At 45.6% G+C, this 16,960-nt stretch overlaps 1 protein-coding gene across 7 annotated transcripts in view; it reads left to right on the top strand.

The window, feature by feature from the left end:
* Positions 1-16,960, top strand: part of LOC147095723 (complement C3-like) — a 165,086-nt gene that overhangs the window by 2,946 nt on the left and 145,180 nt on the right. For all 7 annotated transcript variants that reach the window (XM_085974769.1, XM_085974768.1, XM_085974771.1 and 4 more), the window contains exons 3-6: positions 4,687-4,864; positions 5,148-5,218; positions 11,563-11,651; positions 13,742-13,824. In XM_085974769.1, the coding sequence (XP_085830895.1) occupies positions 4,687-4,864; positions 5,148-5,218; positions 11,563-11,651; positions 13,742-13,824 (421 nt within the window). The remainder of the gene's footprint in view (positions 1-4,686; positions 4,865-5,147; positions 5,219-11,562; positions 11,652-13,741; positions 13,825-16,960) is intronic.

Here is a 16,960-nt window from a genome sequence, read left to right on the forward strand (position 1 = left end):
TTCTGCTCCTTGCACCATTTGCTGGTATGTTGGTTGCTATGCAACTGCACAGCCAACATCCAAGAGTGTGTGGGGCAGAAATTAGTCTTCGACGGCAGCGCAAAATGGGTATTATCGGCTCGGCCGCCCGTTATACGCCCCGTCCATTATTCAATTCCATTGGGGCTAACTTTAATCGACCTCCTCGAGCGGGAATCCCACGAGATTGGATCGAAAGCCAGTTTTACACCCCACCCGATATTAGCCTCCACTGACTTCAACGGAGATTAAAATCGGGCGGTGGGAGGGTAAGACCAGCATTGCACCCGGTCCCCGTCCCTCCATAAACCTCTCCGCCTCTCTCCCCATCTTTAAGACGATCCCGGGGTGAGGTTAAAATTGCCCCCAATGCGGCTGAATATCGGGCGGGGCGTATAACAGGTGGCAGATGCGATGCCGCCCGTTTTGCACCCTAAGTTATTTAACCTCCATGTGTGTGTAGTCGATGCTGATCAAAATGTTCCCTTCGCGATTATTTTCACTAGTTTACCATTTCCCAATGAACTGTATGACAGAATTAAATAACAGTTCTTTTCAACAATTATCTGATCGGTTGGTGTCCTCCATGATTCACGTGAATCGAGGATATTTTCCTGAGGCCAATAACGATCAGGTGAGACCACTCTCTCTCATTCGAGTCAGTGGGATAGGATATTGTATTAACATAATCGAATCTCAAACCCATAAAATATGGGAAATAAACAAATGTGTAACTGTTCATTTTGTTGGGGTGTAATTGTACAATGATAGATGTCTAATAGAACGAACCTCTTTATCTTTACTTGTTTAATCTTTCCTCAGCTTTATAAGGTAATACAGACGCAATCCACTTATTCTATTAATGCACCATCTGTCACCTCACCAGTGGTGGCCGTGCCTTCAGCTGCCGAGGCCTGAACCTCTGTCTCTCTACCTCTGTCTGCTCCTTTAAAACCTATCCCTCTGGCCAAGCTTTTGGCCACCTGTCCAAATATCTCCTTATGTGGCTCGGTGTCAATTTTCTTTTCCGATTACACTCCTGTGAAACGCCTTGGGATGTTTTATGACCTTAAAGGCGCTATATAAATGTTGTGAACTGGTGCATTGTCACTTTACATAGGATTACATTGGATATACAGCACAGAAACAGGCCATTCGGCCCAACCAGTCCATGCCGGCGTTTATGCTCCACTCGAGCCTCCTCCCGTCTTTCCTCGTCTAACTCTATCAGCGTAACCCTCTCTTCCCTTCTCCCTCTTATGCTTATCTAGCCTCCCCTTAAATGCATCTATACCATTAGCTTCAACCACCCCCTGTGGTAGCGAGTTCCACATTCTCACCACTCTCTGGGTAAAGAAGTTTCTTCTGAATTCCCTATTGGATTTCTTGGTGACTATCTTATATATTTTTTTTTAATTCATTGATGGGATGTGAACGTCGCTGGCTGGCTAGGCCTGCATTTAGTGCCCATCCCTAATTGCCCTTGAGAAGATGGTGGTGAGCCACCTTCTTGAACCGCTGCAGTCCATATAGTGTAGGTACACCCACAATGCTGTTAGGAAGGGAGTTCCAGGATTTTGGCCCAGCGACAGTGAAGGAACGGCGATACAGGTCCAAGTCAGGATGGTGTGTGGCTTGGAGGGGACCTTGTAGGTGGTGATGTTCCCATGCGTCTGCTGCCCTTGTCCTTCTAAGTGGTAGAGGTCGCGGGTTTGGAAGGTGTTGTTGAAGGAGCTTTGGTGAGTTGCTGCAGTGCATCTTGTAGATGGTACACACTGCAGCCACAGTGCGCCGGTGGTGGAGGGAGTGAATGTTGAAGGTGGTTGGAGTGCCAATCAAGCGGGCTGCTTTATCCTGAATGGTGTCGAGCTTCTTGAGTGTTGTTGGAGCTGCACTCATCCAGGCAAGTGGAGAGTATTCCATCACACTCCTGACTTGTGCCTTGTAGATGGTGGAAAGGCTTTGGGGAGTCAGGAGGTGAGACAGTCACCGCAGAATCCCCAGCCTCTGGCCTGCTCTTGTAGCCACAGTATTTATATGGCTGGTCCAGTTCAGTTTCTGATCAATAGTAACCCCCAGGATGTTGATAGTGGGGGATTCAGCGATGGTAATGCCATTGAATGTCAAGGGGAGATGGTTAGAGTCTCACTTGTTGGAGATGGTCATTGCCTGGCACTTGTGTGGTGCGAATGTTACTTGCCACTTGTCAGCCCAAGTCTGAATGTTGTCCAGGTCTTGCTGCATATGGACACGGACTGCGTCAGTATCTGACGAGTCTCGAATGGTGCTGAACAGTGTGCAATCATCAGCGAACATCCCCACTTCTGACCTTATGATGGAGGGAAGGTCATTGATGAAACAGCTGAAGATGGTTGGGCCTAGGACACTGCCCTGAGGAACTCCTGCAGTGATGTCATGTGATTGAGATGAATGACCTCCAAAAACCACAGCCAACTTCCTTTGTGCTAGGTATGATTCCAACCAATGGAGAGTTTTCCCCTTGATTCCCATTGACTTCAGTTTTGCTAGGGCTCCTTGATGCCACACTCGATCAAATGCTGCCTTGATGTCAAGGGCAGTCACTCTCACCTCACCTCTTGAGTTCAGCTCTTTTGTCCATGTTTGGACCAAGGCTGTAATGAGGTCAGGAGCTGAGTGGCCCTGGCGGAACCCAAACTGGGCGTCAGTTAGCAGGTTATTGCTGAGTAAGTGCCGCTTGATAGCACTGTCGACGACACCTTCCATCACTTTGCTAATGAATGAGAGTAGACTGATGGGACGGTAATTGGCCGGGTCGGATTTGTCCTGCTTTTTGTAGACAGGACATACTTGGACAATTTTCCACATTGCCGGGTAGATGCCAGTGTTGTATCTGTACTGGAACAGCTTGGCTAGGGGCGCAGCTAGTTCTGGAGCACAAGTCTTCAGTACTATTGCCGGAATGTTGTCAGGGCCCATAGCCTTTGCAGTATCCAGTGTCTTCAGCCGTTTCTTGACATCACATGGAGTGAATTGAATGGGCTGAAGACTGGCATCTGTGATGCTGGGGACCTCAGGAGGAGGCTGAGATGGATCATCCACTCGGCACTTCTGGCTGAAGATAGTTGCAAATGCTTCAGCCTTGTCTTTTGCACTCACGTGCTGGGCTCCACCATCATTGAGGATGGGGATATTTTTGGAGCCTCCTCCTCCTGTTAACTGTTTAATTGTCCACCACCACTCACGACTGGATGTGGCAGGACTGCAGAGCTTTGATTTGATCCGATGGTTGTGAGATCGCTTAGCTCTGTCTATCGCATGTTGCTTCCGTTGTTTGGCATGCAAGTAGTCCTGTGTTGTAGCCTCACCAGGTTGACACCTCATTTTTCGGTATGCCTGATGCTGTTCCCGGCATGCTCTCCTGCACTCTTCGTTAAACCAGGATTGATCTCCCGGCTTGATGGTAATGGTAGAGTGAGGGATATGCCGGGCCATGAGGTTAAAGATTGTGGTTGAATACAATTCTGCTGCTGCTGATGGCCCACAGTGCCTCATGGTTATGCTCTTCCCCACAAGTGGAAACATTCTCTCTCTGTATCCACTCTATCAAAACCTTTCATAATTTTAAAGACCTCTATTAGGTCGCCCCTCAGCCTTCTTTTTTCAGGAGAGGAGACCCAGCCTGTTCATCCTTTCCTGATATGTATACCCTTGTGTTTCTGGTATCATCCTTGTAAATCTTCTCTGCACCCTCTCCAAGTGCCTCTATTTCCTTTTTATATTATGGCGACCAGAACTGTACGCAGTACTAAGTGTGGTGTAACCAAGGTTCGATACAGGTTTAGCATAACTTCCCTACTTTTCAATTCTATCCCTCTGGGAATAAACCCTAGTGCTTGGTTTGCTTTTTTATGGTCTTGCTAACCTGTGTCGCAACTTTTAGTGATTTGTGTATTTGTACTCCGAGATCCCTTTGCTCCTCCACCCCACCTACACTCGCACCCTCCAAGTGATAAGCCATCTCCCTATTCTTCCTCCCAAAATGTAATACCTCACATTTATCTGTATTGAACTTAATTTGCCAATTGTATGCCCATTCTGCAAGTTTAATAATGTCCTCCTATAATTTGTTGTAGTCCTCTTCAGTATTGACTATCCCCCTCGCCCCAATTTGGTATCATCTGCAAAATTAGAAATTGTGTTTTTGATTCCAAAGTCTAAATCATTAAATTGTGAACAACAGTGATCCCAGCACTGATCCTTGTGGAATACCACTTCCAACCTTCTGCCACTGCCACTTTACTCCCACTCTCTGCCTTCTGTCTTGAAGCCAGCTAGCTATCCATTCTGCTACTTGTCCCCTGACTCCGCATTCTCTGACCTTGTTTATTAATCTGTTTTAGGGTACCTTATTGAAGGTCTTTTGAAAATCTAGATAAATCGCATCTACTACATTACCATTGTCTACTCTCTCTGTTACCTCTTCAAAAAATTCCCTGGACATGTTCTATCCCCCTTCTTGAATATAGATATTATGTTAGCTATCCACCTGTCTTCTGGCACTACACCTTTTTCTAAGGTGTATTATTCTAAGAATGATTAAATATGTTTAGTAATGCCTCTGCTATCTCTTCTCTAGATTTAGAGCAAATAGTCCTAGCAGTAACCCATGAAACTTTAATTTTACAGATTCTTCCACAAAAGACAAACCATTTGAACTTTGACCATGAAGTGCAGTATGTAATGCTTGTAGCTGAAATCTCAGCACCGTTTGAAATGACCAGAAAGGCTCCGATCCGCCTGTCATCAAGACCCTACTTCATTTATATCGCGACCGATAAACCGATTTATGCACCTGATGAAACTGGTAAATAATAGCATCATACTGAATCGACAGCTACAAGTGTAATTGCATTAGTTTATTTTATTCGTATAGGTACAAAATATTTGTTATAATGTTAGGACATCTTTCTGGGTCAATTTATTGCCTACGGTAACTGAGGCAACTAACAACAATGACTTGCATTGATATAGTGCCTTTAACATCCCAAGGCACTTCACAAGGTTTTGCCCGTGTAGCTGTTGATCTTAACGATTTATTTTAAAAGTACTAATCCTTTAAAATTATTTTTAATTCAATTTGTTTTCAGTACGATACCGAATCTTTACTCTTGACCAACAGATGAAACCCATAAATTGCACTGTTACGGTGGAAGTATTGGTAAGTGATGGTCTTACTCTGTTCTTTCTAGGTGCTCACCTTAATGCTATTGTATAGTTCCATACACTACCCAATTACTATATATATGTGTGTGTAAATATATGTATTTATATAATATATAATATATATATATAGGACTAGCTTTTATGAAGCATAGCTTGTCTGCCAATAAATGCCCTTCCTGTTTATTGTAACTATCTTCCAAATGATTAGAAATATGTTTATCAATATAGGGTCATGGCAAATGGTGGCCCCGTATATTAGTACATGATCTTTTTATGTCTGGGGCCATGTTCAAATCTAGTCCTCAAAAAATTCCTCTCTCTATGGAATACCCATGGACATGTTCAAGAGTCTCTGAAACAAGTTATTGAGAAATGTACACAAGTAGGATTTCTGTTCCCTGAGACAGACGCATAATCTTCCTGTAGGTGTTGTGTATGTACCTTTAAGGGAATAACTGGTCTTAGACTGCAGTACCGGCAGTGACCACCCCTGTATAAAAGGCCCTAGCAGGCTTCTGTAGTTTCAGTTTCAAGCTGCCTCTTGTTCAGTAAAGTACCTGTTAAACTGTTCTCCCGAAGTCCGTGTATTATTGAGGCGCGGACTTTACAGTGGCGACGAGTAAGTTCAAACTCACCTGCAGTGTGGCATCATCTCACGGGGATCTCGCCTGAAAGGAAGGTCCTGGAAGGTCGTAGTCTGAGCAATGGGCGTCGACCGAGGGCAACCGCCCAAAGAATCCATTGGTGTTTGGAGAATTGCGGGAGAGACTGTGGTTCCAGTGAATCGTGCTGGTAGCAGGTAGCGCGCTGACCCTTCCGGACTGTGTCGGGCTCAAGCTCGATCGAGCGGCTCTACAAATCGGGCCGCGCAGCGTCGCCGGGAAAAGAAAACAAGAGAGAGAGGGTGGCGCGCACAGGGCGCGGTCGGTGCTCGAGAACAGGACAGCGGAGAGAAACTAAACGGGGGGGAAGGAAAGCGAGACGCGCCGAAGCTGCGGGTTGCTGCCATTACCCCGTAGAATGCTAGGAGCAGCGTGGCAGTAAGGGGAAGAAGCAAAAGCGCGGGAGGCGCCATTTTATCCCGTTGGGGAAGAAGCAAAAGCGCGGGAGGCGCCATTTTATTCCATTGGGGAAGAAGGAAAAGCGCGGGAGGCGCCATTTTACATCGCCCAAGATGCCGAAAAGTGGCAGTATCACTGCTTTCGACAACGAGGTAGAAGACTGGACCACGTATGTGGAAAGAATTGAAGTGTACTGCAAGGCAAATGAGGTGGCTGATGGAAAGAGGGCGTCGGTATTATTAAATCTGATGGGTGCGAGTACGTATGCCCTATTGCGGAATTTAATTACCCCAGCTAAACCAATGGAGAAAAGTTTTGAGGAGATTGTTCATATCTTACAGGAACATCTAAGCCCTACACCACTGCTGATAGCAGAAAGATTCAAGTTCCATAAAAGAAACCAGCACAAAGATGAGAGCAATGCTGACTATCTTACGGAACTACGCAAGTTATCGAAGCACTGCCAGTTCGGAGCAGGACTGGCAGACACCTTACGGGATAAGTTTGTCTGCGGGCTCCAGAGTGAAGGAACCCAGAAACGACTACTTTCAAAAAAGGACCTGACGCTAGAACAGGCTTTCAGCGTGGCAGTATCCTACGAAGCAGCAGCACGGGGAGCTGCGGAAATACAACAGAAACCACAAGAATACAGCGCTAACAAAATGGCGTATGGAGCCGAAAAGTGCTATCGCTGCAGCAGAACAACCCATGAGCAGAAGGACTGCTGGTTTAAAGACAAAATATGCAGGCAATGCGGGAAAATGGGACATATAGCAAGAGTCTGGAGGTCGGGAAAGAAGACCAACACGACAAGAACTACTAAGGAACAGTACAGGAAAGTAAAGAAACTGACAGATAGTAGTTCAGAAGATCAGGAGAGTGATAAGGACTCCGGGAGCAGGCGACTAAGTTGTTTAAAGTTACACAACGTGATCGCAAAAGAAGATCACCGAACCATTTGGGTCACCCTCATGATAGCAGGGTCCCCAGTGAAGATGGAATTGGACACAGGATCAGCCCTAACTGTCATGAATCGACGAGACTATGAGCGGCTATTCTCACACATACCCTTAAAGGACACGTCCATTGTATTGAAGACATACACGGGGCAAAAGGTCTACCCCAGAGGAAAAATAAGGGTGCCAGTTGAATATAACGGAAAGGAAACACAGAAACTATACATGTATATACTACGAGATGGAGGACCACCATTATTGGGACGTGAATGGATCCGAAGACTACAATTGGATTGGCATTCCATTCTGGCACTAACTGTGACTGACAAAAAAGATGATGACGTCGCACCTGGACGTCTGTCACAAATTCTATCTGATGCGGAAGAGGTGTTCCAACAAGGACTTGGGACTCTAAAAAGAGTAAAGGCAACCATAAAGATTGAGGATAACGCAACCCCAAAATTTTTCAAGGCCAGACCGGTGCCATACGCGATATGCCCAGCTGTGGAAGCTGAACTGGAGAGTCTGGAGCGTTCGGGGGTGCTGTCTAAGGTGGACTGGAGCGAGTGGGCCACACCCATCATTCCTGTAATGAAGAAAGCATTGAGCAGCACGCCTGGGGAGCCAAGGAAGGTTCGCATCTGAACCCAGTCCTGCACACGGTACAGTATCCGCTTCCGCGGATAGAAGATATTTTCACCTCACTATCTGGAGGGAAACATTTTACAAAGATTGACCTGGCTCAAGCGTATCTACAAATGGAGGTGGAAGAAGCATCTAGGAAATACCTCACGATAAACACTCACAAAGGCCTTTACTAGTACAATCGACTGGTATTTGGGGTAGCATCGGCCCCGGCTATGTGGCAGAGGGCAATGGAACAAGTCCTGCAAGGGATCCCGGGGACCCAGTGTTATTTGGACGACATCCTGGTTATGGGCGAAAATGACAATGAACACCTTGCCAACCTGGAACAGGTGCTCACGAGATTGCAGGAATATGGGCTACGAGCCAATCGTCCCAAATACGAATTCTTCAGGAGACAAATCTCGTATTGTGGCCACATGATTGATGAGGAAGGGTTGCATAAGTCGCCAGACAAGATTGAGGCTGTAGTCAAGGCTCCAGCACCAGAAAATGTGTCGCAACTGAGGTCGTTCCTCGGGTTGGTGAACTACTACCATAAGTTCTTGCCGAATTTATCTACAATTCTGCACCCACTGAACGCCCTCCTTCAAACTGGTGTAACATGGAAATGGAGTGATGAGTGTAAGCGTGCCTTTCAGGAATGTAAATGCCAAATCACTTCAAAAGAAGTATTGGCCCACTACAACCCAACACAACCGATTCGGTTGGCACGTGATGCGTCACCTTACGGCATTGGAGCGGTGCTGTCACACAAATTCCATGACGGTTCAGAGAGGCCAATAGCCTTTGCATCGCGCTCGCTAACCTCAGCCGAGCGTAACTACGCCCAGATTGACAGGGAGGCCCTCAGCCTGGTGTGGGGGGTGAAGAAGTTCAATCACTATCTGCATGGGCAGAAATTCACCCTACTGACTGATCATCAACACCTGGTCTCAATTTTTAACCCAAAGAAGGGCGTTCCGGTGATGACGGCGCAACAGCTGCAAAGATGGTCACTTTTTCTAGGGGCACATCAGTATGACATAGAGTACAAAGGTACGAAACAACATGGAAATGCTGATGGGCTGTCGCGCCTACCGTTGCCTACAGCGGAAGAAGCACCTGCAGTGGACCCGGTGGAGATATTCCATGCGACCATAGTTGAATGTTTGCCTGTTACAAACACAAGTATTGAGAAGGAAACCCGAAATGACCCGACACTCTCTCGGGTCTATGATTTGACGGTGAAGGGATGGCCAGCATATGGCGACTCACTGTTGCCAGTATTCTCGCCAAGGAGGGAACAGCTGTCAGTGTGCCGGGGAATCTTGATGTGTGGATCCCGAGTGGTAATTCCACCCAAGTTGAGAGATAGAGTACTCAATGAGCTTCACGAGGGTCATCTGGGAGGGGTAAAAATGAAGAGCCTAGCCAGGGCGTTTGTGTGGTGGCCTGGAATCGATAAAGAAATCGAGGATATGACCAAGAGATGCACCGGATGCCAGCAGGTCCAAAATGCTCCACCACAGGCCCCGCTGCATCCATGGGAGTGGCCCTCATCTCCATGGCAACGGGTACACATTGATTTCGCTGGTCCATTTATGGACTCAATGTTTCTAATCGTTGTGGACGCCCATTCGAAATGGCCAGAGGTCATTAAAATGTCCTCCACCACCACGGAGAAAACTATTGCAGTCCTAAGGACCATCTTCGCCAGGAATGGGTTGCCAGAACAGATCTGTTCCGACAATGGCCCACAGTTTGTGTCTGAGGATTTCCGGAGGTTCCTGAAGAATAATGGGGTGAAACATTACACATCTGCCCCATATCATCCAGCCACAATGGTTTGGCTGAGAGGTTTGTTCAGACCTTTAAAAAGATGTCGCTTGGATTTGCTCAAACCAAACTAAGGACGAGATGTTGAGGATAAGCAGTTCCAGCACATAAATGAGAAGCCAACCAGGAGCTTCAAGATAGGGCAACCAGTCTTGGCCCGCGACTACCGAACAGAAAAATGGCAGCCAGGCATGATATGCACACAGCAGGGACCACTAATGTACACAGTGGACGTTGGAGAGAGCATCGTGAGACGCCATGCTGACCAGATTCTGGAGTCACAGGAACAAGCCAAACCTGTACCACAAGCATGTGCACCTGGTAATGAGCCCGAAGTACAGATTGTGTCTACCTCAGAAACAGGGGTATTGGAAGCTGATGAACCAACCAATGACAATGAGCCAGAATTGACTCCACCGTCAGAACAGGCTCCTCGAGAAAGGCACTATCCAGTCCGGATCAGGAAACCTCCTCAAAGACTGAACTTATAAATGACTATTTCAGTTGATGTATATATTACTGAGAAAATTGTAATTGTAATTAGTTATTATTTGGTTGTTAAATGAATGTTATGTACTGTTTATCTAAAAGGGGAGGAATTGTTGTGTATGTACCTTTAAGGGAATAACTGGTCTTAGACTGCAGTACCGGCAGTGACCACCCCTGTATAAAAGGCCCTAGCAGGCTTCTGTAGTTTCAGTTTCAAGCTGCCTCTTGTTCAGTAAAGTACCTGTTAAACTGTTCTCCCGAAGTCCGTGTATTATTGAGGCGCGGACTTTACAGTAGGGACATGCCCTGTTTAGCTAAGTGTGGAGTGGCAGGTCTAACCTTCGAGTTTCCGCCAGTAAGCTGGTCAATCATCAATGGTGAAGTACTGCAGGCCTGTCTGGTACACATACTGGACCCGAAGTCCGCCGCAGAGAGTTGGCTTGCTTCTGAATCCTCCCTTGCCAGGTGGGTTACCTTGGAGTCATGTCCTTTCTAAAGACACCCCTCTTACTGCCCCCAAAGATGTGAGTTTTTTAGTTGGGCAACTGAAAAGTTGGCTCGTGTGGAGCATTAACGCCAGCATAGACCAGTTGTGCCGACTCGCCTGCTTCTGTGCTGCAGACTCGATGTAAGTTGCATACGAGCTCTCTCCAGGTGGCCACCAGGTGCTACCAGACCCTCAGGAGTGGAACGCTGGGCACCACAACTCATCATAAGAGGTGTGAGTTCATTGCCACGTTTCTTCTCACTACAACTTAGGCACACACCTTACCGACTGGAAATGCTGAGTTTCCCTTTATGCAACCAATCCTGGCTGGATTGGTCATGTTTGACCTGCAGGCAAGACTTTCCAGCAGTTGTCATCCCAAGTCTCATCATCTATACAATGAACGTGTGCCTTCAGCGTGATAGAAGGAACCAGCATAGTGAACCGTAATCATAGAATCATAGAGCACAGAAGGACGCCATTTGGCCCATTTTGCCTGTACCAGCTCTTTGAAAGAGCTATCCAATTAGTCCCACTCCCCCTACTCTTACCCCACAGTCCAGCAATTTTATCCTTTTCAAGTATATATCCAATTCCCTTTTGAAAGTTACTGTTGAATCTGCTTCCACCGCCCTTTCAGACAGCGCATTCCAGATCACAACAAGTTTGGGAGCTCTGAGCCATAAAGAAGAACTGTTTGGATTCCATTGAAACAGTTGTCGAAACAGATGAAGTTAACAGCAAAACTTAGATTGTAATGATTAACGTTATTTTAACATTAACCCTTGTACTTGATATCAGAATTTGCCCTCATGCTTGATGTTTGCGGCAGTTTGCTATCACTGCAGTAAATGAACTACAAGTGTCTTTTCTTGCGTTCCAGGATTCAGATGGCACTGTTTTGGCAAGCATGAGTGAACAATATCACCCAAATTCAGTGCACAGTGGTGAAATCAGCAGCCAATTTGAAAAGTAAGATTCAATCTGTCACTTTTTCTTTTGAAGGCATTGTATATATTGGTATACCTAATCGATTAACTTACTTGGCAATTTTTTTCTCTAATCCCCCCCCTGAAATTGCTGAAGATATTGACTTCTTACTCGGGTCGAGTCCTACCAATGTCCAAACTCTCAGCATTGTTTGTTTTAAGGACCCCGCCCAATATTACCCTCCACACTTCACCGGAGAGTAAAATCGGGGCGGGGTGGGGGGAAACCCGCTTTGCCCCCCGATCCCGTCAGTTTCCCGAGGTTAAAATTGCCCCCAGAAGAGAGTGTGCCATAAGTCTTGAGTTCAACACAATGACAGTGGAGGGAGGAGGAAAACATGTAGGACAGGAGGTTTGGAGCTCAGAAGGAACAAAAGGGAAATGTTACAAGTCCCAACTATTGAAGTATCCATCAAATAGAAGAGAACGATTATGAGCAAGAGCAGAGGTTGGAAACTAGAGATTAGCCAGGGTTCGCCTGTCAGTGACGAGAGTATCCTACGTGAGAGTGCCAGTGAAGTGACAGAAGAGATTGTGGGACCAGCTTTAAAGTCTTGTTAAGGCTTGGTCTTTATACAGTGCTAAGAATTGTTAATGAATAAAGAAATGCTTGAGACCCTTTTGGAAGTGGTTTATTATTAGAAGCGATGGAAGAATTCTGTTTGAGGTGAAAGCAGTTACTACAAGGCTGTCGGTAGATAGGAACATAGGAACAGGAGGAGGCCATTGAGCCCCTCAAGCCTGTTCCACCATTCAATGCGTTCATGGCTGATCTGTGATCTAACTCCATGTACCCACCTTTGACCCTTATCCCTTAATACCTTTGGTTGACAAAAACCTATCAATCTCAGATTTAAAATTAACAATTGACCCAGCATCAATTGCCTTTTGCGGAAGAGAGTTCCAAACTTCTACCACCTTTTGTGTGTAGAAGTGTTTCCTAATTTCACTCCTGAAAGGTCTGGCTCTAATTTTTAGACTCTGCCCCCTAGTCCTAGACACTCCAACCAGCGGAAATGGTTTCCCTCTATCTACCCTATCTGTTCCCCTTAATATCTTGAAAACTTCGATCAGATCACCCCTTAACCTTTGGAACCCTCACCTAGAATGAGCAACAGCAACGACAACTTGTATTTAAACAGCGCCTTTAATGCAGTAAAATGTCCCAAGGCACTGCACAGGAGTTTCATCAAACAAAATATGACACCTAAGCCACATAAGGAGGTAGGATAGCTCACCAAAAGCTTGGTCAAAGAGGTAGGTTTTAATGAGCATCTTAAAAGAAGACAGAGGTGGAGAGGTTTAGGGAGGGAATTCCAGAACTTAGGACATAGGCGGCTGAAGGCACGGCCACCAATGGTAGGGCGATGGAAATCGGGGATGCACGAGAGGCCAGAATTGGAGGAGCGCAGAGATCTTGGAGGGCTGTAGGGCTGGAGGAGGTTACAGAGATAGGAAGGGGTGAGGCCATGGAGGGATTCGAAAAGAAGAATTTATATTTTAAAATGGAGTCTTTGCCGGACCGGGAGTCAATGTAGGTCAGCAAACTCAGGGGTGATGGGTGAACGGGACTTGGTGCGAGTTAGGACACGGGGCAGTGAGCACAGGGGTGATGGGTGAATGGGACTTGGTGCGAGTTAGGATACGGGCAGCCAAGTTTTGGATGAGCTCAAGTTTATGGAGGGTGAATGAACCTGAATAAGCAACTCAGGTAAGGGCAGAATGTTGGGAAATACCATTGCTGTAGTCCTGTGGCCATATTGCAGTGGGTTTCAATCATGCGCAATTTTTCACCTTAGAGTTAAGGTCAACGAAGATGAAAGATTTTAAAATTAGGAAACAATAAACTAGTATGTAAGGATGCCACATCCTAAACATATTTCATGAACTATTTATTTGTTTCCAAAATGTGTTTATTTTATAGATATTTTGGTCATTTTCTGGTCCCGATGAAAAGGAACACTAATTTGTGATATGTTAACTGATGTGTTTTCTCCAATCTTTCAGCTGCATTTCCTGAGTGTGTTTTTTGTTCAATATGCAATCAAACATCATACATTTATTTATTTACAGGACTGGAAGTTATCAGATATGGGCTAAAGTCAGTGAAAACTCAGAGTACCATGGCTTAATCAAATTTCAAATTCAGAACGATGGTGAGTTCCCAGTTCATTAGGTTGCTGCAGTCCTTGACTAGGACACTGATTGAGTTGCCTCACCTTGGCCTGTTTTGTGCAATGCCTTGTGGTGACATCTTGAGGCTGTATACCCTGGCTGGAGAGTCTAGAACTAGGTGGTCACAGTCTCAGGATAATGGGTCGGCCATTTAGGTCTGAGATGAGGTGAAATTTCTTCACTCAGAGGGTGGTGAATCTTTGGAATTCTCTACCCCAGAGGGCTGTGGATGCTCAGTCATTGAGTATATTCAAGACAGTGTGCCAGTGCAGCCTTCTGTCGCCTGAGGAAGAGAGTGTTTGAAGACCAGGACCTCAAACCCAGCACCAAGCTCATGGTCTACAGAGTAGTAGTGATACCCGCCCTCCTGTATGCTTCAGAGACATAGACCGTCTTATGTTCATTAATAAATAGACATTCTTATTATGAACACAGCTAGCTTTTGCTAGGCACTTTATTGAGCACATGTAGACTAGGTACAGTATCTGTAGAGGCATCCATCTTGACTGCTGCCTTGTGGGTAGCCTAGTGCCTCATGGGTAATGTAGTCTTAATATACATACAACTGGGTAGTGTAGTCTTATATACATACAGCTATATACAGCTCTATACAGCTCTACGGCTCCACCTAGTGTCCACTACAGAATGACATGTTATTGATCATTACATCCCCCTTTCTTTGAGGTTTAACAAAATCAATATCAATCAACTTTCAAGAAAACAATAAAGATAATATCAGTAACACTTTTGTTAGTGCTCTATAAACATAAACATTTTCAAAACAGTCAACACATTTTCAAAGCTTTACATTGTACTCAAAGATTAAGTCTATCAGGCTTTTTTACTTCACGTGTGGATCTTCTCAACACGGGTAAGTCTGATGTGTCTTCATGAGATTGTTCTGGCGGTGAATGACAAGATGCAGTTGCGGCATTGTCATCAATCTGCTCTTGAATAGTCTCTTGTGTTTTTAGGAGGGAACGGCGGTTCCTCCTGAGAATCTGTCCTTCCTCAGTTCTAACAGTGTATGACCTTGGTCCTACTTCCTCAAGAACTGTAGCTTTCCTGTTCCATGCATCTGGATCCTCAATCCTGACAATATCATCCCTTGTCAATGGTTTTAGAGTTTTCGATGACTTGTCATCGTATGATTTCTGTTTCAGCTTTAACAGTTGAAGTCTCTGTCTCAGTTCCTCACTTTGCTATTCTTTTGCACAGCAGGGTAGCGTGGTGCGCAACTTGCGACCCATTAGTAGTTCAGCAGGTGAAGAACCACAGTCTAAAGGTGAGGCTTGGTAGCTCAGCAGGGCGAGATAAGGATCAGACTTGCAGTCTGCGGTTTCTTCAGTAGCTGCTTGAGAACTTGAACACCTTTCTCTGCCTTACCATTTGGCTGAGCATACAAAGGACTGGATGTGATGTGCTGCAAGTCATAATGTGCTGCAAACTGTTGCCACTCCTTACAGTTGAAGCACGGACCATTGTCGCTAACGGCAATCCTGGGAATTCCATGTCTGGCGAAGATGGATTTCACATACATTATGACACTGCTTGCTGTGGTGCTTGAGAGCAGCACCATCTCAGGATAGTTAGAATAGTAGTCAATCACTATTAGATAGTCTTTACCATTTAAATGAAAAAGGTCCATACCAACCTTTTGCCATGGTGCTGTTGGTATGTCAGCTACTATCTGGTCTCCTCTACATTGGGGAGACCAAACGCAGATTGGGTGACCGCTTTGCGGAACACCTCCGTTCAGTCCGTAAGGGTGACCCCGAGCTTCCGGTCGCCTGTCATTTCAATTCACCGCTCCATTCCCACTCGGACCTCACCGTCCTTGGCCTCTTGTACTGTTCCACAGAAGCTCAACGTAAACTCGAGGAACAGCACCTCATCTTCCGATTAGGCACTCTGCAGCCTTCCGGTCTCAATATCGAGTTCAACAATTTCAGATCATAACCTCGGCCCCTATTTCATTTTCACTTATATTTTTCCACTCCTTTCCTTTCCCCCCCCCCCTTTCCTTTTGTTTCTCTCTCACACCTGGCAGCTATCTTTTGCCCTGCCAGTACACTTTACACCTAATCACAGCCTATTACCATCTCGTCTAGCTTCTAATCTCTTTTACTTCTTTTGGTTCTTTTATTCTTTTGTCCGATCGCAGCCCTGCCTTCGATCTAGTTCCTTTTCTCTCCAGTTTTGAAGAAGGGTCAAACCCGAAACGTCAACTCAAATTTCTCTCCACGGATGTTGCCTGACTTGCTGAGTTTTTCCAGCATTTTCTGTTGTTATTTCGGATTTCCAACATCTGCAGTATTTTGCTATCGTATTATCATTGGTTCCTTTGCTTGTTTGTTTTGGTGTTTCTGACATGTCTCACATTTGCCTATCATGTTCTCAATGTCCTTATTTATGCCAGGCCAATAAACAGTGTCTCTTGCCCTCCTTTTGCATTTTTCAATTCCGAGGTGTCCCTCATGAATCCTTTTGAGCATGTCTTGACGTAGAGCCTGTGGAATAACTATTCTGTTCTGTTTTAGTAATAGTCCACTTGCGACACTCAATTCTGACCTTATGTGAAAATATTTTGGACAGGAACCTTTTGGCCAACCATGATGAATGTTCTCTATTACTGTTTGTAATACTGTATCTTTTACTGTTTCTTCTGCTATTTGCTTTGATTTTGTGTCTGACACGGGCAGCGCAGCAGTGACCATACTCACATGAACATCCACGTCTTCTTCAGTAGAGCTCACATGACTCATTGTGGGTGCTCGGGATAGTGCATCTGCTAACACTATGTATTTGCCTGGTGTGTAGATCAGTTCAAAGTCATATCTTTGCAGCTTCATCATGAGTCGTTGAATCCTTGGAGACATCTTATTCAGGTTCTTTTTTATGATGGCAACCAGAGGGCTGTGGTCTGTCTCAACTGTGAAGGTGGGAAGTCCATATATGTAGCCATGAAACTTTTCTAGTCCAACTACCAAGCCTAGACATTCCTTTTCAATCTGGGCGTATCGACACTCAGTATCAGTCATAGACCAGGAGGCATAGGCAACAGGCTTCCAATCTTCACCCTCTGCTTGTAGCAAGACTGCACCTAGGCCATCTTTT

The sequence above is a fragment of the Somniosus microcephalus genome, unplaced genomic scaffold, assembly GCF_052327205.1.
Source record: "Somniosus microcephalus isolate GS21.2 unplaced genomic scaffold, FLI_Smic_1.0 unresolved_chr1, whole genome shotgun sequence".
In the NCBI taxonomy this organism is placed as follows: Eukaryota; Metazoa; Chordata; class Chondrichthyes; order Squaliformes; family Somniosidae; genus Somniosus; species Somniosus microcephalus.